Genomic DNA, 26,480 nt, shown 5'->3' on the forward strand with positions numbered 1-26,480 from the left:
CAGAGGAGAGAAGACTCCTCACTAAACTGCCACCATGATCACAGTGAGGACAATGATCAGCTGAATTGGTATCATTCTAATCTGCTGTGAAAAGTTAAAAAAGAAGAAAGTAGGAAAAACACGACCCTGCTTGATACTGAAAATAAAAATCAAACGGATTCAGACCTAATGTTTGGTTTTAATTGTCTTTTATTTATCTTGCACTTCCCTGTTTAGCGTAAAGCAACTTCAAATATGTCAAACCTCATTGGATATTCTAAAAGAGAACTAATAATTCCCAGAAAAAAGCTTGAACACAAACCTACACTGAAGCAAAAGTAGCGAGGAAAAGGTACATTTAGAGTGAAAGATGCTCTGTGAACAGTTGTTACATTAAATGCAGAAAAAAGTTATATTATTTCTACTTTACTGATTTTTGTTGCACAGTCAGACATTTCATCTCCATGAAATGTTAATCCTCAAATGATTTGCAACAAGCGACTTATGCACTTTTACACTCGTCATCTGCTCCCAAATGTGTGTGTCACTCTGGTCGTGAGTGGACAGGGTTATGAAATCAAGCAAGCAATGTTCTCTTCAGCTCACATGGTTGGTTTTGAGGAATCATTACATACAGTAATACACCATCTAAGAAAAAAAGTGCAGATGATTGTCTAGTTCTGTTGAATGGACTGATAACAACAGGATAACCCACTTAGCACTTTGTTTATTAGGGATGGGAATTGATAGGATTTTTGTTAGGATTCCGCTTCCATTTTCGATTCTGCTTAACGATTCAGTTCTTTATTGCCTCTCTTGGTTAGTTGGTTAGTTACCAGCAGTATTAACAACAGAGGACGTGCTAACATTGCCGCTGCTGTTGGGTTGAGATTCACTCCAGAGCAGACCGAAAACGTGACATTCATTCAATATAATCACATGCTGTGTATTGTTGTTTCTGTATATTGATAGTATTTCCTCCCTTTGATGAAATATCCACACTGCAAGTATTGCAAGTTGCCTTGTTGTCATGCTTTCTCGTGAAATGAAACCAAACTTTCAAGCATTTGTGCCGCTTGGGTGCCATGTTTCCTGCTGGCTGCACTGGTGAAGGAAGCACTTTCCGTTGCTTACTCAAGCTACGCAACGTGCCTGGTGACATCATTGGGGCCCCCTGGAATCAATAAGGGAATCGTTTGCAAAATTGGCAAATGATTCTAAGGAACACTGGAACCGGTTCTCAACAAAAACTGGTTTTCGATTCCCTTCCCTATTGTTTGGAGAGTTGACTTTCAACTTCTTGCCATCACCGTCTAACATGCTGGACTATTGTTTCGTCTCCTGTCTAATTCATCTTTGTTGCTGCACCTTGCTGTCTACTGCAGTTATTTTGCGCAGCGCGAGTATCACTCAGTCGTTTTGTTGTTGTTTAGAGCCTCCTCCCTACACCTAATATGCACCTCCTGTTTAGAATACATTTACCTGCAACCACATATACACACACACACACACACACACACACACACTCACTGGGCTTGTCCTCTTGATCCTGTCTGCTGTATTCTGCATCCCCATCTCCTGTTTAGACAACCGGGTGCGCTGCAAATATGCTAAACTGCAGAGAGCGAGGAGGAGCAGATGAAAGAACCGAGTGTGTGAGGAGGAGAGAAAGAGGGAGAGGGAGTGAGAGAGAAATCCCATTTCATTGTAATAGTGTTTAATATTTATTGGAAAAATGTAAAGAAAATGTAAAGGAAGTGCTTTTCAGCGAGCAGGCTGGATTAGCATAAATAGTTTGGGGCTTGGACGTGTTTGGGCGCCGCTGCCAAGGAGTAAGGCTGTCCCCTCTGTTCTCTGCGCCACACACACATGCATATGTTTGGGCACACACTCATGCACGCGTGTAAACACTCCAACACACACTCACTGACCTTTGCGTGTGGAAACTCATCAGCATATAGTGATTTATAATAGGCACCACCAATCCTTGTGTTCCTTTTCCCTCTTTTTTCTGCTTTATTAGATGGGAGGGAAGTGGAGGGTGGAAGACTGGCTGTTGTCATTTGTTTTATGTAGCTTTAATGCTGATCCAGGATCTGTGGGTTGAATTTGACAAAGCTAATACGTACTTATAAATGATCTGAAATAACAACTCTGAACTGAACTGAAATTCAGCAAATTCACACGACAAATTAAAATCTTATACCTCATATGAAAGGATCAGTCGTGTTTATCACAATTCTGGTCTTGGTTTTACTCTGGAATCTGCAGTAATGACACGTGAAATATTTGGAAACATCACAAGGTTGAAAAAAATAGATGTCAACATTCCTCATAGCAGAGGAAACCAAATCAATTCATCATGTTTTCATTGTGTACTATCACTGCAAAGTCTCTCAAAACTACAAGTGAATAAATGGAACAAACAATATCTAATTACAGGATTTTTTAAAATATATTTTCAACGGGTTTTCCCCATGAATGTTAAACACAACCCAAGTTCTATGAATGCGGACACGGACAGTTTTCGAGAAAAGTGTTTTCGATGACTTATGAGAGGGCCTGGTCTTGTGCCCCACTGCCAGCATTCATCACAGCTATGGGTTCTGGAGCGCTGTAATACTCCAGAGAGGAGACAAGGTATCTATCTGCTTTTCTGGCACTAAAAATGACTTTGCGTCTTTCTTTTCTCCTTCCTGTCATCCTCCAGTCTCTGTGTTCGGAGGTTCGAGCCCGACGGAGAGGAGTCGCTTCTGTTCTGAAGCTTTGCCAGAAGCTGCTGCAGCAGAGCCAGGTTTGTTAAAAGAAACCAACAGTCTGATGATGTCATGACAGACTCAACAAATCAGATGGGATTTATCTGATTTCCTCACTATAGGGCAATGACTTCGAGGGCTTGACCCTCCACCCCAAAATTTAGAGAGGAATCTTAACTGGAAATTGACTGTATTATTATTTCAAAATATTAATTTCCTTTTAGAAAAACATTTCAAATGTTTTCTTAAAAACTCATAGAATAAGTGATGAGATTTAACACAGCCCAAAGAGAAGATTACAGTGCTCATTCATGTAATTCATAATAACTTAATTATTTTGATGATAGCCATTATAATTCTGACTCAAAACTCTTTCTTCCATCCACTCCACTGGCACAGTCTGGCCCTATGGCAGAGGTGGGCCCAGAGGCGGAGCAGCACCGGGAGGCCCTGCAGCTGCTGTCAATCAACCTGGAGCGGAGGTGGGAGGCGATTGTGATGCAGGCGTTGCAGTGGCAGAACAGACTGAAGAGAGAGCTGGGAGAGCAGCAGGTCAGAGCACCAACACTTCCTCTTTACATCCTTCATCTTGGTCCGCGGGCGGTCGGCACACTCGCCGCTACGCTCCATGAGCACATCACGGTTTGATTTGACGCCAGGACGCAATGTGAAAGACAGATGGTGCTGTGATTGAAGCGGCAGTGTTTTAGTCTTGGAAGAAACTTGACAACCTGACAGATGATTTTTATTTATTCAAATTTGCAACAAGTTTAAGAAGAAAACACATCATGGGTCATGAATTCATTCATACATACAGTATAGTTCTCAGTGAGGGTTTTCTAATAATATTTTAACAGTAAAAGTCCACCTGCTAAATTTTGGTTCATTTATCTAGATTGACTGACTCTGGCAGCTCCGTATTATTCAAAACCAATTTAAATATGTCAGAGATTTTAGATTCAGATTTATTTACTTTAGAAATGTTTTTACTTATGAGAACTTTGTTAGTGGCTGTCTACCGCCATAACAACACAACACAACTCAGTATCTGGGTCTGTTTTGACTTTTAAAACCTCCAGGTAACAACTTTGTTCCAAACCAAAAGAGTCCAGAAGCTGAGTATCAGATCACTGTCAGAGGAACACATATTAAAACAACTTGCAATTGAGATGGGAGCACATTGATAGCTTGTAGCATGTTTGTCTGCTGCCATGATGCTGTCTTGCTAAACCTTTGTTTTATGATAAATCTGCAGCCCTCTCAGGCTCTTCATGTCAGGTATCACCACTTTAACACTGCAGTCTCATGGCATCTGATCTCAGTGTCATCAGCTATCGGTGTTAAGTGAAATTTGGCTCAGGAGGGAGTCTGGCGTCGAGATGCTGAGGCCACAGAGAGACGATGAGAGCTGAGAGCTTTGTTGAAGTGTAATCACATGAAGGCCATTATCGATTTCTGATAGTGAATGATTCTGTTGAGGGAGGGGGAGGTGAAGGACATATCAAGGACAAATATGGACAAATATGAAAAGAATTAAAACTTAAATATAATAACATATACATATTTAGAAAGCGGGCCTGTAACTGGACAACCATGTTACACTGTTGTATAAGAAAAAGTGTTTCCGTAGTGTTGTCATTGCTATTTAACAACAACAAAGATTTGAAATGGCTGTGAATGTTGATATTGTGTTCATTCAAATCAATCCTACCTTTGACCACAACGGCTGCAATCAGTAATAGAAGATGTCTGGCCGAAGCTTTGTTTTGTGTACAATGTTTTTATTAAGAAATGAAGTTTATTATGAGGCCACCTCAATCTCTGTTCAAGGCAGTTTTACAGTGGACACATATCATTTCATACGGATTTGGCCACGGGACGGATGGATATGACATATGAAAAGTAATAATTATTATTCTTGGAATAATGATAATAATAATAATTATTATTATTATTATAAGGAATACGTTTGATGACAAAAGGGAAAAACATGTTAAATAGTTAATGATTGGAACTCATACAGATCCGATTTTTTATTCACCAACACAGTAATATTGAAGCTAGCCTTTATGATCTTTTGATTTAAAAAATGGTTGTTCTCGAGTGAACACACAGTATTACACCGAACGTAAATGTCAACTTAATGATACCTCTATACACTTAACATTATGACCAGCATTATCCACTTTTTCCACTGAGCAGATTTTGGGTTTCGCAGCAACTCCTCCATGTGTTTTCAAAATCTGAGCTACAGATTTGTCCTTTTTCACCATTTCTTATTTTAATGTGTGTTTTGGGCGGCACGGTGGCATAGTGGTCAGCACTGTTGCCTCACAGCAAGAAGGTTCTGGGTTTGAGCCTTGGTTCGGGCACAGGATCTTTCTATGTGGCGTCTGCATGTTCTCCCTGTGCCTGCATGGGTTCTCTCCAGGTTCTCCGGCTTCCTTCTACAGTCCAAAAACGTGAATTAGGTTAATCTGCGACTCTAAATTGACCGTAGGCGTGGCTGTGAGTGTGAATGGTTGTCTGTCTCTATGTGTTGGCCCTGCAATGGACTGGCGATCCATTCAGGGCCATCCTCTTGCCCAAAGTCAGCTGGGGTAGGCTCAGGCCCCCCACCCCCGCGACCCTTAACAGATAAGTGATATAGAAAATGGATAGATGGATGGATGTGTGTTTTGGGGGGGGGGGGGGCTGCCACATTCAAGTTGTTACCTGTGTATGGAGAAATTAAATACAAAGCACCCTCTGGGCTGGAGGGGGAATTCCAACTCAGATGGGTTTTTTCAGAATGTTGAGAATTACTGTCGTGCAGCCTAATTCTGCTCTCTCTCTCTCTCTCTCTCTCTCTCTCTCTCTCTCTCCAGTGCAGTCCCACACAAACACACACACACATTGTAGAGCAGTAGAAGACAAATAACAGAGGCCAGACACTCTGACCTCGCTGCCTGGCTGGAGAGTAATTTCACTTCTACTGGAGATGGGAGAGGAATAAAGAGGGAGAAGGAGGGAGATAGGGGAGGGAGGTGGAGAGAAACAACTGCAGAGGCATACATCTGGCTGGTTTAGCTTATAAATGAAAACTTCTGTTCAGTGATAAAATGGTTGTCCTTTCCTGGTGTTTGTGTGTGTGTGTGTGTGTGTGCGCGCGCGCACGTGTGTGTGTGTGTTGTTGAAAACGAGACTGCTTGCTTGTGTGCAAATAGGTGCAGGTGTGAATCTGCAGTGTGACTAAATGGCATGTAGTGAAGACAATTCTTGTTTGTGTGTGCGTGCGAGTGTGTTTGAGAGAGAGACACAGAGAGAGAGAGAGAGGGAGAGAACAAGAGAGAGAGAGAGAGAAAGAGAGAGAGAGAGTCGCCCAGAGACATCACTCTGATGATATATCGGACACTTGCTGTCTATTAAACTGTGTCCATCTGTAAAATAATTGTGCTAAGCTAAAACAATTGTCAGCAAACATTGTAATAATTAATTCTTTCAGTCAATTATTATAGGAGTTAGTCTGTTGCCAGAAAGTAAGGGTGTCCACCTCTATTGTAACCAGGACTGTAGCTGAGTGGAGTGACTTTTTATCCGCTTGTTAAAGAATGACTTTTTATAATTTTACTCAAATTCAGCCCTATTGTTTATGTACAGTGGCCCACGGATGAGTCCTAAAACCTGGAAATAGATGAGCATTGTTGAATGCCTGGTTCCCTCATCTCCAATGAGGTTCATGGTTAACACAAGTTGAAGATATTGTATCATTTTGTTATATGATGTAAAACACATCAGTCAGTATCATGCTCGCAATAGCAGTAAAGTTAAATGTGAGGGTTTAACAAAACACTCCCACTGAAAATGCTGTTTGCATTGAATAGTTATTACCACGGAATAGTAGGAAGTCATACTGGAAGTAATTTTCTGCTAGCAAATGGCTATAAACCACGTCATGGTGAAAAGACAAGAAACGTGAAGCTTAGCTGTGGTGACTTTGAAGTCATGCATCCATGGTGTAGTTCCTTCATAACCTAACATCAGCTTTGTACTTCTAAAATCAACTTCAAAAAAGACAATTGTGTGCAAAAGTGCTGTTCATTAGAGGAAATTATCTTGCTGAACAAAAACTGTAAGTTTCATCAACCTTGGTTTACTACAGAGCTAAACAGCCCCACCTGCTCCTCTTCCCCCTCACTGTCTCTGGTAATACACAAGGCACATTGAACTCATGATCACCCGTGTCACTTGTGTGAGACACCAATGAAATTAATGACTCCTGTTTTGATTTGTTACCAGCAATCCAATGATCCCACCCCTTATTTTTGCCCGAAATTGACGTCAAACACTTTTTTTAGACCTCCAAAACTTCAAGAGAAGAGGTGGAAAGTGCTACATTATTAGCATGCGAGCCAGCGTGGAAATCAGTGTGACACTAATCTGCATCTAAATTACAGCATGCATCCTCTCCTGGGCCAAAGCAGCCATCCTAATTCATCGAACAGGGGCCGTGCTGCAGCTCACCCGAGTTCAGTAGGCCATAGACCTTAGCTGGCTTCTTCTGCTACATGTACCTTTAAATGTTAGAGTTACCTTTTTCCTTCCAAATAGCCTGTATCAGCTTTCCTCATAAACATGGTTCGCTGGAACAACTCATCAATAGCAGAGAAAGGTAAATATGGGTTCTGAAAAGGAAGCAAATTGAGCGCGTTGTTTGAATTGAATGATTATAACCACAGGAAAGCAGGAAGTCACATAGGAAGTACATTTGACAAAGTGAGCAGCAGTCTTAAGGCTTAAAGGTGCAATAAGCCTTGTTGCATGGTTTCTGCACGACTTTATTTTTGTCTCAAATCATAGGCACCTCCCCTTGATCCGCTAGCTGCCTGTCCCTTGAATAGACTATGAAAAAGTCTGCTCTCTGGAGACAACACAGTGCTCACAAAGGGCAAACAAACACTGAGTGCACAGGAAATATAACAAACCACATTCCAGCCAATCACCTACAAGATGGTTGGTGATGGTTTGTGTGCTTGCATAAATTGGGGAATAAATAGAGTCAGTTGAGTAGCATAGAAGTTATGACACTCGTAAGACATTTTTCAATGAAATAGTTTGTTATTCCTAGCTTAATCTATAGGTCCTAGCTAGCACTAACATTGTTTACAGGAAGGACAAATTCTGCAAGTGTCTCTTTTGCATAAGCGCATAAGATAATTTTCAATATATCAGCGGTAACTCATAACCTAGTATTGTAAAGATATTATATAAAGACTTAGAATATAAATTTACTCACCCAACAGTTGAAATTTGCTCACTCATCTTAGCAACGTTAGCGCAGCACAAGTCCACTTGCGCGTCGATGCGCGTTCATGACATTTACAGAAACACGGGGAGGGGCGAGCTCGCTCTTTGTTTGGTATTTACAACGAACGTCAACTGAAGTGACATCAGGCAACAATGCTTTGTGCACCTTTAAGTTTGATGCCATAACAAAGAGAAAGAAATCACAATCGTGACACATCATTTAACTTCATTTTTTTTTTAAATCATTGTTCAACTGATTTTATTTTAGTGATTCATAACAAAGGCATAATGGAAGCATGAAGTGAAGGGTCAGGACTATTCATTGATTAATATTTGTAAAATGGGTGTTTCTATTTTGAAGATAACAAAAAGTGACTATATATATATATATATATATATATATATATCTCAGTAAAAGGACTGACAAAAAAATGTTTGTTCGATAATAAAATCTTTTGTCCCAGCTCCTCTAGAGATCATCACGGAGCTCTGACGTCTGCTATTTATCAAACACAAATTATTTTGAAGATGTGATGTTATTCCTATCTGAGATGCACATTTCCGTCTGTTTCTGAGGATGTTATGCTGCTCGGAAAGCAGATAAAAAATCCTGTTTTATCTTTGATTTGATGTAAATGAGTCTAAATTAAAGCTGTGGGGTGTTGCAGGGGATGAAGTGTACCTGTAAATCCAATGTAATATATGGAAATTGTATTTTAGAACACTTTCCTCTCGATTATGAAATATATTTTAGAGAGGAGTTATGAGCAACATATGGAGGTTTTCATTCACCGTTTGCAATTACATTCAAAGCGGCCTGTCGGCTCCTCCACTCTGCATGGAGCGGTGATTTATCTGTGCACTTCTATTCGTTTTGAATCAGAGCGATGGCGCTGGGCTCCCTCAGCTCTTTGACAACTGGTCCTGCGGAGCGCCAGCGGAGACTCCAGCAGCAGCAGCAGCAGCAGCAACTCAGCCACATGAATAATCACCCAGACTTTGCTAGATAGCTGCACTCTCCTTGGGCCTTCCAGCAGATGCTATGCTAACAAATGGGAGCAGTCAAACCAGAGCTAATGGGAAAAAAGTTTCTGGATTTCACCCCCTCCCTCTAAAACCACTGCACAGGTTTCTAAATACACACGAATACTACCACAAACACATCTTTGATTAAGGCTGTGAACATCAGACTCCACCAAATCAGAGAGGGATTATAACAACCTGATTCCCAGCTGAATGTGACGTGAAATGATCTCCTCCAATGAGCAAGCCTTTACATTTTAATGAACATGACTTTCATCATCAGACAAACTTAAAATTTACAGGTCCACTACTGATAAGATGCTTTTTATCAAACATTTCACTTTCTTTACAAGTGTAATGAAATGAAGGAAGTTGTTTTGCAACCAAACTTTAGGTGTTTGTGTCATTTACTGGTGGGTTGTACAGATAATCTTACTTCAAAACAATCTAGCCAACATATGAAGCAAGTTTACTTCTCTTATTCCCCTTTCTTGTATTCTCATGTCCAGGTTAGTTCACACCCAAGGTGCAGTCAAACCCAAGTTCTCCTCAGTGGGTTCGTCTACTGAAACCTGCATCGCATGTACCAAATTTCTGTTTTGTCATCTATTTAAAGGGACAATTTTCATTCAGACCAACCTAACACTAGTCCACGTGAATGAGGGCCACTGAGTGATTACTCAAGGAACATGAGTTGAAGTGCATAACTGATGATCTCTGCCATGGGCAATTGGAAATTATTTGGTCCAAGAAAGTCTTTTTTTGAAGCAAGTTTGCAATCTTGTTCTTTCAGTCACTGACAATGGTCAAAGCTAATGGCAATTACTAAGAACTGTCAGGTAGCTCGACAGTTTCACCATTAGCTCTTACGCAGGAAGTTAGCAGTCTCTCTGGTTGTCCCCATGTCTGTGCCTTTAATTTAAAGATGTAAAAATGGTCAATGATCTGGATCGAAATGCTGGAGGGGACTTGACAAATGATACTTTGGTTTTGTTGTTTTTATTAGAATTCACTGTCCCGATCCTTATTGGCTGATTAAAATCATTTAACTGACAATGACATCATTTTTGTGTGAGGGGATTTCTTGTTGGAGAGAGCCTTATCCACTTCTCTAGTAACAAAGAAAGAAGCTTAAAAGGTGACCTATGACACCATTTTTACATATTTTTTTTTTACATTAAAAAAACTATATTTGATGAAATGAGGAAAAGTATTATTTATTTCTTCTTGTTGTTCCAGTCAGTTATATTTGTATATGTTTATATGTTTTTAAATCAGTTGCGGAAACAGTTGTTCAAAGATGACAAAAATAAATAGAAAATAACCTTTTTTTTTTCCTAAATATTCATGCAAAAACTTTTTTCATTTGTTAAGAGACAGCACTTTAGATCAGACTTTCAAAACAGAGCTCCACCAGTGTTTCTTTGCTTATCTCTCAGGGATTTCATATGTGTCAGCTGTACAATCATCAGCACTGTTTTCTTGTAAGTTTGTTTTCTCTGCATGTCTGGTTACCTTCACCCAATTTAGTTGTTCCATTTTAAAAAAGCAACATTTTTTTGGAGCCACTGTGACGACAGAGGTCTTACCTCATAAAAATACCTGCAGTTCAGCTTTGAATGGTGCAAAATTATTGAAATGAAACAAGTTACAGATAGAAATGATATACAAGCTTTTGGTTGGTTATCAAATGTTTGATTTGATTGGATTAGGCAGATGGATAGCTGCTCCCCGCTGAGTCCAGTGTATTCTTGAGTGCATCTGCAGTGACAAAACCCAGTTCAGTCCTTACCCCTGTCTGCCTTATCGGCGTGAGAGGAATGAACACAAATCTAATAGAAATTCATTACTCAGACCCATGAGCGGGCAGGCATGCACACACACACATGCGCTTGCGCGCACACACACACACACACACACACACACACACACACACACACACACACACACACACGAGCCAACTAGTTTATTAGATTAATAGGCTATGAATGGCTAATACGAATTACCCCCCCTCTTGTTAACGAGACGAGGAGCAATTTGTATAATTATGTCTGCGGAAGGGAAGAATTCCTGTGTCTAAGCATATTTTTAGACAGCCCAGCTTTCCGAAGGCTTTTGATTACGTATTTACTTTGGGGTTTTCAGCTCCGTGCTCTTTCTCTCAGAAGTCGTTCTTGAATAATTCATCGCTTTGTTCCAGAGCAGAATAATATGTGTTGAGATTTATGAGCAATTGCTTTGGGGTGGGCTGATTTTACTCTCTTTTTTTAAATGATCACAGAACCTGTTTTGTCAGAGTCGCTTGTCAGTTTGTCTCCTTCAAATGGAGTCAAGGCAGCACTCCCCGAAGGGACTTGAGATGTTCAACACATCTTTTTAAAGAGTTTGGAGCAAATACACAACATCTGAATCACACTCAATTCAAACATGACAGGATCCTTTCAAGTTTAAATTACAACTCTGAGATGAACATGCAATTCAACTTCAGATTAGACCTTTCAGGTTTACTTCTCTTTTCAGAGAAGGAAATTGAGTCCTAATTCAGGGATGTTATATAAATTAAAGGCATAATCAGGCAGATTGCTGGACCAGGATCTGAAGTGATGAACCTTGCCTTGGGGAATTTATTGAATCTTACTGACTTAAGATTCAGTAATTGAATGACTTGGATTGAGTTTTTAGGGTTTTTAATAAATCAATGTCAATTTTAGCATTAATCGAGGATTGCAATAGTGGAGGAAATTTAATAATACCGATTTTTTTTTCAATTGTCAAGTTCACATGTTCCAGTCACGATTTCTTGGAAGACTCCAAAGATCAAATGTACGATCAAATTTATCAGTAGCCACTCATCGCTGTTCTGATTTTTATTTGTAGATCATTTGGAAGGATATACACTCGTTGTGGCTTTAGAGAAATGTGGAAAGTTAGAATTCCCTTAAGGAATATATATATATATATATATATATATATATATATATATATATAATTTTTTAAGCATTGATAATGAAGGCCTTTATTTAAGTGGTTCAGTTTGCTATCTCTTCCTCTATAACACCTTTGGCTATCAATCCATGTAGGGAAATATTAATATGCTGTTTGCATGGAGTTGCAACACTGAAAAAGTGTGGAAGAACATATTTCCTTTTAATCTTTTTTCCTTTCTTTCTTAGTTCCATAGCGACCCAGTTCATCTGGAGTACACCTGATTTGAATCTTTTAGGGTGATTCTTTGTGGCGTTTTCCCAAAAGAAGCAGAAAGATAGCAGGAGAGAGAAACAAGAGCTCTGACATTCAGTAGTATTTAAACCTGTCACATTGGGATCCACGTGGGCTCAGATTGCTGAACAATTTCAAACATCCTTCTTCTCTTTTGTCTGCAGGTCCCAGGTAACTTCCTGGAACCGGGTCTGGTCGACCTCCACCAGATCAGCCCAGTCCCAACAGGCCTGGTGGTGCCAGCTCCAGATGACTCCTGGGAATGGGATGAAACAGATATGACAATCACAGAACCAGAACCACAAGAAGTACCAGAACCCGACCTCACACACAACCTTCCCACAGAGCCACATTCAGACATCATTCTCTCAAATAGGAATCAACCCAACAGGAGCCCCACAGAGCAGAACCCTGTGTTTATGTCCAGTCAGAGGGGTGAAGCCTCATCTGAGCCCAGTGTGACCTCACAAATGTTCCCCTCTAACTACAGAAACATTTATCAGGTTTACAGCGTCCACAGTGTGGAACTATACACACAGCCTCCATTTCCACCCAAGTCCTCCCATCTACGCAAACCCAAAGCAGGAAAAAGGAAAGAGCATGTGCTGTTGAAGAGCTTGAGCAAGGACTCCACCTTCTCCTCCATGGAGTCCCTCCCAGATCTGCTGGGAGGTCTGATACCGAGCAACAGATTTCACGATGGGGAGAGAGAGAGGGAGAAGGGCAGGGGAAGTGGCCAGTCTTGGAGCAGCCAAAGGTCAGAGAGTGAGAGTGGCATTGTTAGTGATACAGGAGATACAGAGACAATGATGGCCAACCCTGAAATTAAAGTTGAGGTCGAAGTAAGAACCAAGTCTGAGGAAAACAGAAAAGAGATGGGATGGAGGACAGAGGAAATGTGTAGTGAAAGCATAAGAGAAGCAGAGAAGAAGAAGAGGAGGCACAGGCGAGGAGGAGGAGGGGAGGCAGTTGAGATCTTGATCAATGGCCGTGGGATTCTTACCCCTGCAGACTCTGACTCTGACTTTGAGGTGGGAAGCCTCAGTGTCAACTCCTCCAAGCCCTCCCTATCCAACAATGACTTTACAGAGAACAAAGTTGAGCATTATAATGGTTTGGAAACTCCTCCCACTGTCAGCCGCCAGGCGTCAAGTCCAGTGTTATCTCAGGGCTCCTCCTTGGAGTCGCTGCTGGCTCTTGGTATGGACTTATTTCCCTCCAAAGACCTGCTGCATCGTAGCGCCTCCCTGGAGAGCGGCCTGGCCCCCAGTCACAGCGCTGATGGAAAGACCGGTGCCACCTTGAGGGATGCAGAACAGGGGCAGACCAAGGAGTTGGATGACAGTAAACCAGATAAAGACAATAATCAAGGTGCAGCAGGAGAACTATGCTCTGGGGAGCTGAGCCGAAGAACTCTTGACCTCCTGAAGCGCCTGGAGAACATACAAAGTCCTCTGGCAACAAAGATGACCCGCAGTGTTTCTGATCTGACACTACAGAGCAGCTCCCCACAGCAAATGCGACTACCAGCCTCCCCCTCACTCGGTGGCCAAAACACTCCCCTATCTGTGATTTCTTCACGGAAGGGGCCACCGTCTCTGATTAACGAGAGCTCTGCAACAGCATCGTTAACAGAGCTGAGCAGCACTGAAGACTCATCTCTGGGGTCTGAGGATTTTGCCAGGAATCAACAGCACTTCCTTTTAGATCCGGCTATGGCAGGGAACGCAAACTCGAAAAGGAAATGCTGCCACAGAAACAGCCAGAGAGGTCAAGGAATGGATGAGGCGGACGCCACAAGCTTGAGCATGGTGGTGAATGTGTCTTGTACTTCGGCTTGCACAGATGAGGATGAGGATGACAGCGACCTCCTGTCCTCTTCAACGCTCACACTCACTGAGGAGGAGCTGGGCGTACGGGATGGAGAGGAAGAAGAGGAGGAGAGGTTGACTGGCGTCTCCTCTGGCAATGAGGACGAGGAAGATGAGGAGGCGATGGAAGAGTCATATGCACTTGGTTTGGAGTACATGAAAAAAGAGCTACAGAGCTGGATACGACCACCTCGCGCCTTCTCTTCCTCCACTTCTAAAACAGAGGCAGCCCTCTGGGATGAGCTGCAATGTGGCACCACCCTGCACTCCACCTTTACCTCCACTGATAACAAAGAACAAAACTGCTTTCTAAATCGTGCCAATGCAAAACTTATGGAAGTAAACAGCAGTGGGGGTAACAACAAAACAAAAGATAAGCAGGAACAGCAAGAGGAGGAGGAGAACAGGAGGAATGCGACAAGGAGCTACATCAGCCAGTTTGTGGATGACGTTGAAAATGGAAACGTGGAACAGGGCAGTTTGAAAGGGAAAGATGCAGACGACGAACTCCTGCGAGAGGAGACAAGTGTGTTCACAAAGAAAGGAGAGTACAAGTTTGCCAAAACTAGAGAGTCACTTCAAGACAGCGGCAATTTGATAGGGAATACAGAAACAGCAGCACAGCTCTCTGCATCACCATCCTGTGAGCTCCTTCCATACCTGTCCAGCCGAGCTTCCTCTTTGGTTGGGCAGCTCAGAGGGGAGTTACCCTGCCACAGCTCCTCCCTTCCCTCCCCTCCTTCCCTGTCACCTTTGGAGGACAATGGGTCCAACACCGCCTTGAGCAATGTCAGAGCAACGGCAGAGGCAAGGAAGGCCATCACTATTCAGGAAAAGTTCAAGTTCTCATCTGTTGTGACCGAGGAAAGTCGGCAGGAGGTTCGGGACAAAGACTCGTCTCTGCCTCCAAAAAAGTGGCGCAGCTCTCATCCACCCTGCTGCAACCACCTCACTTCCCCCAATCCACACGGTGTGAAAAAGGGCAAGAATGAAAATGTACATGACTTTGTGATGGAGATAATTGACATGACCTCACTGGCACTGAAGAAAACGGAGAACCAGGTTGAACCAGACCAGAGCAGTATCGAGGGGTCCGACCCAGATCAGTGCCCTGCATCACAGATCCGAGATAAGGTAACACAGAACTTCACTGGGGCGAGAATGGCAGGAGACTTAGTACAGAAACATCATATCTTTGATATTTAAATGCATTGTACTGCAAGTGATAATAAAGTAAAAAATAATTTCATCCTGTTGGAGATGGTGTTTGACCTCTTAGATTTTTGAGGACAAATGAATCCAAAAGAGTAGCAAAAGTCCTCTCAGTTAATTTTCTCACGGAGTTCGGGTAATTCAATAAATCGCATCACAGATCATAACTTTTAGGATGTAATGACTCTGCCGTCTTTTTCGAGTGAAGTCATCTGAGAGCTCATTTCGGAAAATAAAAACTAAATCAGGCTTAACGCTTGGCTCCTCTTGTAAAAGTGTAAAATATAAATACATAGATATTTTAATATGCAAATCAGACCTTAATGATTTTCCAGATGGTGTATTTCAATGACATAAAGGTATAGACGCATATAGAGGGAATAAACAGATATTAGAATCAATGAGCTCCTTTAAATCACTCAAACTTTGTGGCATGTGAGTCTCAACGAGTCCTTCTCACGACCAGAACCATCGGTACTAATATTCATATGTTACACATCAACACTTTTTCATATTGTTTGGTGTCCACAGGGGCAGGATAAAATATAGATATTGTGATATATCATCTTGAGATGCAGTATCAATACACCAGCTGTGACTGTAGATATTTTTATTCAGCAATATCAAACTGATTCCTCTGTTGCTATATTGAATAGGGGTTTATTGTTTGTGTTGTTTATCGTTTGTGATGTGTTACAGAGACACTGAAACTTGATATAAAACATTTCATCTCAGTTGTGAAATTCTGTTGCACCACATTGATGCCGGTATGCATTTTGCCAAATTTTTCATCTGCAATTACACAGATTTCACAATTTTTAAATTGACTTGCAATATGTTAACTATCTCCGAATCACTGTATCTTGATATAAAACATTGGAAAATTACTGTGATAATATTGAGTCATGGTTTAGTCTGACATTTAAAGCTCTAAGTGCTGCATTTTGTCTCCGTTGTCATGCACAAAAATGTCACTGCAAGCCACTGCTGTTAGCATGTTCTACCAGGAAAAGCGGTAGAAAATGGATGGAAGGATGGATGGATGGATATCTAGGTAAAGATATTTAGGTGGTTATGAGCTTAATGAGCCATGCAAGAGACGTTTGCTGAGGGATTTCAAGGGATGTTATTTAATTGAAAATATGATGCACTAGAGCTTTAAGATCTGGTAGACTGTAGCTGGAAAACTATGCGGCTTTTGTTGAAGTTGAGAAACTGGACAGTGGGAATTGACAGGGCCCAAACAGCTTTCTACTTTCTACTTACCTCCAAATATTTCTTGCATCTTTCTTCAGGTCCTCAAACATTCCCACCAGCCACTCCACCTCCGCAAGGGAGACTTCTACTCTTACTTGTCCCTCTCATCCCACGATAGCGACTGTGGAGAGGTCAGTCTGTGCACCGACGACAAGAGCTCCACACCCGCTCCCTACAGTATCCCCTCCTATGTGACACCTACACAAGGCCTCCACAGCCCCAGCCCCGAGCTCTTTACATCAACCTCCCTCTCAGCTCCTCGCTACTCCTCCATCAGCCCCAAGAACAACCTCAGCACTCTTGATTTGTCTGTCAATGGTAGCCACATCGAGGAGACGAATAGCCCGTCTCTTTCTGTGCCTCCAAGCCCTGACATCCGAGATGAGGAGACCCTCTTTGCAGCCTGTACAGAGGAGGTGTACCTCGGCCCACCTCTCTGCTACAGTATGGTGCTGTCCAGGAAGTCAAGGCGGGCCCCTGGTTACAAATCCGATGACAGCCTGGCTTTCCTGCCTTGTTCAGAACCAAGTGATCTTCCCTACTATTTGTCTCACGAGGGGCCCAGTTCCAATTCAAGTGATTGCCTGAGCTACTTGTCACCTACTAAAGAATTGGTACTTTACCAGGATCACCTGCATGTCCAAGGGTCCAGTCCCGCAGCGACATCAGAGGAAACGGAGAGCTCTCCTCTCCCAGAGCCTTATTACAGCTCATTTTCCACCTCGCTCTCGCCCTCAAACAGCGCCTCCTCCTCTCTCCAGAGACCTGGCTTCAAACCAAATGACAAGCCTTCTTCTCCTCCTCTCATATCCTCCGGCGCCACTGAAGAGAAGCGAGGTGAGGACCTGTACCTCCTATGTGATGTCGCTGGAGGAGAAGTCGCGGCTGCTGCCAGTGTCAGTGTGCCGCAGGAGGAGAGGAGTCGTAATGAGGGTCCTTCTTATCTTAATCCCCGGGCGCGTGTCGCCCCGATAGACTCCTCCGCAGCCGAATGTTTGGCAGATACTAAAATGCTTGAATCCAATATGGGCTCCGTAATGACCAAGATAAGTGTCTGCAGCTCCACTACAAATCCCTCAAAAGGGCCAGCCGCTGCTGCCACGTGTATTAATCCCAAAATTAACCGCTCGGCGATGAGAGAAACAGATAGAGCGGAGAGGAGAGGAGAGGTGGATAGTCGGCGGGCGAAGCAGGATGGGAAGGGGACGAAAGGGCGGAGTGGTTCGCAGCAGGAAGCAAAGGCAGCAGCAGCGAAGCAGGTGAGTGTTCCAGGTATTAGCCTGATCTGCTATCTCAGGACATTAGACAAGATACTGCACTTCACCTCTCTGCCAGGTATTAGTCCAAACCGAGCCTCTCGCTGGCTATGAATGTAATGAGGATGGTGAGTCTCATTTCCATCTCTGAGGCCGCTTAGACAGGGGACTTGCTGATAGGTATAATCCACCCTCCTCCTCTTCTTTTGCCCATTTCACACCCAACCTCCATTTTCCTCCTTTTCTCCTCATTCTTTACTTTATCACCTTCCACTTCCTCCAAAGTTCCATTTTTTCTTTTTCCTCTTCTTGGTCCCATTCTCTCCATTTACCTCTTATTTTCCTCACCCACCTCCTTGTCTTTCTCCATCCACTGCCCATTTCCCTCCTTCTCAGTCTTTTCTTGGTATTTTTTTCATATTTTAATCACCTTTATCTGACATTCCGTGCTGTCCTCCTCATCTCCTCCTCTTTTGCAGATAATTTCTCTCATCCACTCTTTTTCTTTGCTCTTTCTTCACTTTTCCTCTTGTAATTCTCACACTTTCCTCTTCCTAACCCATATTCACTTTTTTGTGTCTTATGTTGTGTCTCTCATTTGCTCTCCTCCACCCTCACTTTGCTCTGCTCTCTTTGCTCCCCTTTTTCTTTCTCAAGTCTTTCTCATCGTTCTCCCATGAATTTACTATACTTTGTCTTTTCTTTTTTGTCTTTATTTATCATGGCCTCAACTCCTCCCTCTCTCCTCCATATTCTCACCCACCTTTCCTTCCGCAGGTACTCTTCATACTTCTTTGCACATTCTTCACTTTTCCTCTTCTTGTTATTCTTCCTCTTCTCTCTCACTCCCTCCTCCTTCTCTCTCCTCCCTCAGGTGTTAATGGGGGGAGGGTTTGCCGACGTCTCAGTTTTTTTTCGTTAAAAGGTTAAGGTCCACAGAACAACATCAGCATAATTACTATCAGTCAGATTTCATTAGGATTCATCAGCTAAGAGCTTTCTCCTTCCCGCAGTGATCGTTCAATTCATTTCATCGCTGAATTAGCATGTTTGTACTCTCTTTAACTTTTCTATTTCCGTATGCAAATGAAGTCTGGAGTTGTGGAGCATCTCGGCAACCTTGCTACCTTCCTCTGTTTATAAACTTTGAGCTCTTTTAGTTGTCTGCTACCCAGCTCAAGAGGTGCTTTCATTTTTGATCTAGCGCAGCAGTCCTCTTTGTGCATGTTAATGTGGGCTACATGTCCTTTTGTAGAATTCATCAAACTCGTACTGCTCAAAGTTTCATCAAGCTGTCCGCAGGTGACAGGATTGGAATATGTTGATTTCAGTGATGCATTTAAAATTCCAGAGGTACTACACATGTTTTCATGCTATAGACCTACATATTTTACACTGAACAATATGCAGACCCTTTCTGTCCTTCTATTGAGATATATTTTGTTGGCGTTAAGACACCTTTCTCAAGCATTTCCCAACATCACTCACTTGACCATCTGTCATTAATCATCTCACAGTCTGTTGACAGTTTTTTTTTTTCCTTTGGGAGCCAAATATTTTTTTATCGTACAGTTATAATTGTTATATACAGTTTTACAGTTATATTTGCACTTACGGAGAATGATGAGGGTAATTCCAAGCTGAAGTGGCTCTGGCCCTGCTTTCATTACCACCACTCAGGGGCCCTTTGGAATGGCCCTCATGCTCCTAACTACTCCAATGGCAGCAGATCAGACTGTGGTTAAACAGAGCAGCTTTCTCACTTTAATATCATAAATCTGTCTTTTATTAAAATTCAGTTTTTTAAATCGCTCTCATTTGTTTTAATTTTCAGATTTTTTTTTTTTTTAATTTTGAATACTGCTCAGGTTTCCAGTTACTTCAGCACTGAATTATATTTTGTCTTATATATTCTAAATTGGGGGCAGCATGGTGGTGCAGTGGTTAGCACTGTCTCCTCACAACAAGAAGGTTCCGGGTTCAAGTCCTGGCTCGGCACGAGATCTTTCTGTGTGGAGTCTCCATGTTCTCCCTGTGCCTGCGTGGGTTCTCTCTGGTACTCCGGCTTCTTCCCAAAGTTCAAAGACATGCAAATGGAGACTAGGCTGATTGATACTCTAAATTGACCGTAGGTATGAATATGAGTGTGAATGGTTGTCTGTCTCTATGTGTTGGCCCTGTGATGGACTGGTGACCTGTCCAGCGTGAACCCTGCCATTCGCCCGACAGCCACTGGGATAGGCTCCAGCCCCCCCCCATGACCCTTAGCAGGTTAAGCGGAAGAAAATGGATGGATGGATGGATATTCTAAATTGTACAATCGACTAATGAGAGATTTTGGGGAATCAATCCAAACTTGGCAGACCATGATAAACATTTGAAATGTGTCTATCTCAGCAATAATCTCCTCACTCATTTTTAATGAGCTTTAACTGTAAGTCAAGGTGAGGCGTTTAAGAATATTCAGCCATGGTAGCATGTTTAAAATCATGTGACCATGACTATGTTTGTGTGAAATGTGAGTCCGTGTTTGTTTGATATATGGGAAATGACAACAGCCTCACAGGTCTTTACAAAACTATCGGTTGTGAACCAATTAGGAGTCATGACTTCTGAATTGTTTCTTGTTGTTTTAATTTGCAACTTTTCATCAATTTCGGCTCCAAGACAGAAGAAGCTGATTAGAAAACAAAGACAAACAGCTTTATAATGCCCTTTTGATTTCTTCTTCTGTCTCTTCTCTCCTTTATCTCCCCACATACACTCTCCATCCTTTGCCACCTTTATCTCTCTAATTGCTGAGAAGAATAAAGTCAGACATTGTTTTTCTGGGTCCCTGTATTTGCTGTCAATGGCGTTGATAACTTTGCTGTTGTTTCCCCTTTTTCTGTCTTGTTGTTCTAATGTTTTCTCACAATTTCACTCCATCTTTTTGTCTCATTTTCAGTCAGCTGCCAATCAAGCCACCAGGGCTGCACAGAGTCGGAGTCAAGCCTCGGTTCGACCGCCCACCTCCAGGCCGGCATCACTCAGAGTAGGTTAACACTTATTCAGCTAAAAATTGTATATTTACCATGTCAAATTTGAACAGCAGTGTGTCAGTTGCATTCTTCGCCTGTTCAGATACAGGATAATGGTCACTGAGCTACAGAAAGTTAGAAGTCCAAACAAAAGCTGTTGTTACTGTTCAGTTTAAGAGGCCTCCATGTTGATGGCCTGTGATAAAACAATAATGTGAGGTGGGGCAGAAATTTTGAAGAAATCGTTGATTAGAAAAGTTTTTGAATCACATCGTCCCAGGAAGAAAACAGACAGAATCCAAACAAGAGGAGAAATTTGACATTATTTGTTTTCTTCAAAGCAAGCACAAATGCCCCCCCAAAACACGAGGATGAACTGAAACGTTTTTGTGATAAAGATCAGAGTTACTGTCATCTCACATGAACACAATGTCGATCCCATTCTTGTCACTCAATATCTCAGAAACGTTTTGTCTACTTGGCCTCAAAGATGAAGGAAAATGATCTTTGGTGGTCAAATAGTCAAAGGAACACATCACAGAAGCATACAACAATAATGGGGTAATTCTTTATTTGATGGCTGTCATAAGAAGTGTCAACCCTTCTGGGTTACAAATTAAGATTAAATCAGGATTTGGACTCTGACAGTAAACTTTGTAAATTAATATGCTTCAGTAAAAGGTTTGATAGGCGGCACGGTGGTACAGTGGTTGGCACGAGTCCCAGCTCGGCACAAGATCTTTCTGTGTGGAGTTTGCATGTTCTCCCTGTGCCTGTGTGGGTTCCTCCTACAGTCCAAAGACATCAAGAGGGGACTAGGCTGACTGATACTCTAAACTGACCATGGGTGTGGCTGTGAGTGTGAATGGTTGTCTGTCTATATGTGTTGGTCCTGTGAAGGACCGACGACCCGTCCAGGGTGAACCCTGCCTCTTGCCCAAAAGCTGCTGGGATAGGCTCCAGCCCCCCTGCGACCCGTAACAGGATAAGTGGAAGAAAATGGAAGGATGGATGGAAAGGTTTTCATGATGAACTGAATGAATAAGAGGGTAGTATGGCTTGGAGGTAGAGTTGTTTAGCAACTGAAGGGCCGCTGGTTCACTCCTCATACATATCTATGACCCTGTTGAAGTATCCTTGAGCAAGCTACTGAGCACCTAATTGCTCCTGATAGCCCTGCGATAGACTGGCAACCCATCCAGGGTGTACTCCAACTGCTCCAGCCCCCCCCCCCCAACCCTTAACAGATAAGCGGAATAGATAATGGATGGATGGATGGGTGGATGAATGGATGGATGAGGAGATGAAACAGCTTATGTAGCTCTTTGAGCACAAGGAAGTGTAGTTTACATTCATCAACCAAGTCCTCTGATATTTTCACAACAGTTGTTTTCTCTTGCCAATTTTCTGAAAATTCTGCCAAAATTTTAGATTATAGGTGATAGTATTTGTTTTTAAATGTGACTCTGAATTTATTCATCTCTTCATCTTCCTGTGTGCTTTCATAGTAAGATTGGAATGCTGCAGATGACCAAAAATGAATCTGTGTGTGTGTGTGTGTGTGTGTGTGTGTGTGTGTGTGTGTGTGTGTGTGTGTGGCCTATGGGCACCTCCAGGGCTAAGCAAAACCTACCGCCCGTATACTCCAGAAAAACACACACACACACACACGGCCCTCGGGGCAGGGCAGAGAGTCCAGGTAGAAGCTTTGACAGCCAAGCAGCTGCAGGTTAGACAGACATGTTGTTCACATGCACACACAAACACACATATACACACTAGAGGACAAACCTGCATACACACTGAGACGCAAAGAAATACACACACAAAACTGTGAAATCAACCGTAATGTACACAAACACACACAACGCATGAAAAACCCACGACAAGGGACACACACATGCTCATATCAGTGATGCGTACAGCTGGTCCTGACCCCCATGGCGTGCCCCAGTCTAGCCCACCTGTTCAGTCTAGCACACACACATGCACACGCACACACACATACACACACTGGTACAATTAAAGCAATCGTGAATGCGGCTCATGATGTGCTCTGTGACCCAGACAGCAGAAGGTCTGCAGCAAAATACACAGGAGAGAGAGCGAGAGAAAGGGAGAGAGAGAGAGAGAGAGAATGTTTGTGTGTGTGTTTCATCACTGACTTGAAGTTTAATTCAAAAACAGAACAGAAAACAATGCTGAATGTCTGAGAACCTTAGAAGGAAACAGACAAGACCGCTGAAGCAGCTTGTTGAATGTTCACTGGTGATAGTAATCTTTATCAATCCAGATTCTTTATATATTGGTTCCCGATCAGATTCCTGTGAGGAAGTAAACTTATAAGCCTCACAAGTTCTGCCATTTCCATTCACAACTTCTTAGTCACAGAGCAAATGTGTTGCTTCTCAGTATATCAGTCAGTTTCTCTCTCACCCTTATAAGGGGTGTGTGTTGCACGCATGAGCAAAATAAATAAAGACTGGTTCATCTCGTCTCGTGTCGTCTCATTGTCCTCCGCTTATCCGGGTCCGGGTCGCAGGGGCAGCGGCAAGGAAAGCCAGACCCCCCCTCTCCCCAGCCACTCCCACCAGCTCTTCTGAGGGAATTCTGGGGTGTTCCCAGGCCAGCCGAGAGATATATTCCCTCCCAGAGGCCTCCTCCCGGTTGGACATGCCTGGAAAAATCTCCCAAGGGAGGCATCCAGGAGGCATCTTCACCAGATGCCCAAACAACCTCAACATGGAAGAGCAGCGGCTCTACTGTGAGTCCCTTTCAAATGACCAAGCTTCTCACCCTATCTTTAAGGGAGAGCCCAGCCACCCTGCGGTGGAAACTCATTTCAGCCGCTTGTATTCACAATCTTGTTCTTTCAGTCATCACCCAAAGCTCATGACCATAAGTTAGGTTTGGAACGAAGCTTGACCAGTAAATCAAGAGCTTTGCCTGTCGGCCCCCACTCCATCCTGCCCTCACTCGAGAACAAGATTCTAAGATCCTTAAATTCCTCAACCTGAGGCAGGACCTCCCCCCCAACCTGGAGTGGGAAGGCCACCCTTTTCCGGCTGAGGACCATGGCCTCAGACATGGAGGTGCTTATTCTCATTCCAGCCGCTCGACATTCAGCTGCAAACTGCCCCAGCAAGAGCTGGAGTCGCGGTTTGATGGAGCTAAGAGGACCACATCCATCCACAGACTGGCTGCGCCTAGAAATTCTGTCCATAAAAGTTATGAACAGAAATGGTGACAAAGGGCAGCCATGGCGGAGTCCAGCCCTCACTTGGAACAAGTCCAACTTACTGCCGGCAATGCAAAACAGACCCTCACTCCTTTGGCAGAAAGACTGATTGGCCCTTTGTAAGGGGCCATCCACCCCATACTCCTGGAGGACCCCCCACAGGGTGCTCCTAGGAACACGGTCGTAAGCCTTCTCCAAATCCACATAAGACATGTGGACTGGTTGGGCAAACTCCCATGCCCCTTCCAGCAGCCTAGCGAGGGTGAAGAGCTGATCTACAATTCCATGTCTGGGACAAAACTACATTGCTCCTCCTCAATCTGAGGTTTTACTGTCGCCCTAACCCTCCTCTCCAGTACCCTGGTGTAGACCTTTCCAGGGAGGCTGAGGACCCTCTGGACCCCTTTCTAAAAAATGGTGACCATCACCCTGGTCTGCCACTCCAAAGGCACCACCCCTGATGTCCACGCAGTGTTGCACAGATGTGTCAAACAAGACAGTCCCACAACATCCAGAGCCTTGAGATACCCAGGGCGGATCTCATCCACCCCCGGAGCTCTACCACTGCGGAGTTTTTTCACTGCCTCGGTGACTTCTGCCCTGGACATTGGACAACCCCCCAAAGTCCTCCCCCTGCTCTGTTTCCTCCATGGAATACGTGTTAGTGGGATTAGGAGTTCCTCAAAGTATTCCTTCCACAGTCCAATTATCTCCCTAGTTGACATCAGCAGCCTCCTGTCCCCGCTGTAAACAGTGTGGGCAAGTTGCCGCCTTCCCCCCCTGAGGCAATGGACCGCTTGCCAGAACATTTTCGGAGCTGACCGATAATCATTCTCCGTAGCCTCACCAAACTCCTCCCACACCTTTCCTTTACTTTATAATGGATCCCCATTTGCACTTGCTTGGAAGCGTGGCTGTTCTTCCTGGGGTCCAGTACACAAAACACAGTACATCATTCATACAACACAAGACAATACAGACATACAATGGCTCACTTACAAAGGATAATAGATACAATTGCAATTACATTTTCATCATCATCATATCTACATCAAAAAATGAGGAAAGGGTTTACATAGCTCCATTATTATTATTATTGTTACTGTTATTATTATTTATTTTCTCTATACAGAGTATTGAAAATAATAATTAAAAACAAAAAACAATTCAAGAATACAGAAGAAAAAATACAAGAATATTGAAATAATCAAAACCTAAATAAATAAAATGGTTTGACACAAATCAATTCTATTCATGAAATATTGAAAGATGTTGTTTTACCTTGATCTTAAAACCTTCCTTGGTGTTTACCTGTATTCTAAAACCTGGTAATGAATTCCACCGTGCAACAGCTCTGTACATAACAGTTTTATGTATAACCGATGTTCTCACTTTAGGTAAATTGAACCTACATTCTATTGCATGTCTTGTTTGATATTCATGACAGGAAAAATGTTTTAATAAACTTTTATACAGTATCTTTGGAGATTGTGTAACTTAAATGTTTCTAATGAAATTTACGAAAAGATAGGTAGCCCTTTGACTAATAGTCAACCATCTTAGTCTATCATGCATATCTTTTACATATGTCCTATAGGAACAGTTTAATGCACAACGTGCTGCTTTGTTTTAAACAATTTGTAGTTTCTTTATATCAGCCACTGAAGCATTACACCAAATGACAAAGCAATAATCAAGCTGTGACAAATTAATAAAACCTGAGTTAATAAAGACTGGTTGCTTTCAGTGATCTGGATCTTTGTGTATTGGGCCTGCCCAAGAAAATAGTACTTTGTGCATTTGTTGTTTTTTTTTCATACATACATCGAAAATAAACGTTGTTTTTTCCTGCCCTTTCAGATGGAACTCTAAACTTGGTTCCCAAACTGGTTCTCAATCTGGATTTGATAATAAATGGAATTACATTAAATAATGTTTAGATCAGAGAAGTTTAAGATTTACGCTATATAATCTGTACATGAGTGGATGTGAATGTGTTCACATATGAGATATACAACAACAGCATAATTGATTCATATTATATTCATGATTTAATTAGTACAAAAGAAACATCAATATTCAGGGCGAGAATCATATCTGCAGAAAGGGCATAGATTAGAGCAAAAATGATGCACTGTACATTCTGTTAGAATGTGTTTTTCATTAGATTAATGATTGAAACAGCTTTTTTATTTGGAAATGGAAAGTATAAGAAGAAAATAGTGCCATAGTTGTGGTTTATTTTCAGCAGTGCCTATGATAATGTATTTCTGGTAGCTTTTTTTTTGGAAAGCAGTTGCTACATCAGGCTTTACATATATGCACAGAATACTTGTTCATGAGATGATCTCATTCATTTTCCT

The 26,480-nt window shown here is 42.5% G+C and overlaps 1 protein-coding gene across 1 annotated transcript in view; it reads left to right on the forward strand.

Moving 5' to 3' along the window:
• akap6 (A kinase (PRKA) anchor protein 6) overlaps nt 1-26,480 on the forward strand; it is a 219,717-nt gene that overhangs the window by 187,623 nt on the left and 5,614 nt on the right. Inside the window, exons 18-22 of the mRNA XM_086183714.1 lie at nt 2,690-2,773; nt 3,135-3,287; nt 12,428-15,268; nt 16,642-17,862; nt 20,807-20,893. Coding sequence (XP_086039840.1) covers nt 2,690-2,773; nt 3,135-3,287; nt 12,428-15,268; nt 16,642-17,862; nt 20,807-20,893 — 4,386 coding nt within the window. The remainder of the gene's footprint in view (nt 1-2,689; nt 2,774-3,134; nt 3,288-12,427; nt 15,269-16,641; nt 17,863-20,806; nt 20,894-26,480) is intronic.

This window comes from Aulostomus chinensis, chromosome 17 (genome assembly GCF_037954235.1).
Source record: "Aulostomus chinensis isolate RoL2024-O1b breed Wild chromosome 17, RoL_Achi_v1.0, whole genome shotgun sequence".
NCBI classification, from domain to species: Eukaryota; Metazoa; Chordata; class Actinopteri; order Syngnathiformes; family Aulostomidae; genus Aulostomus; species Aulostomus chinensis.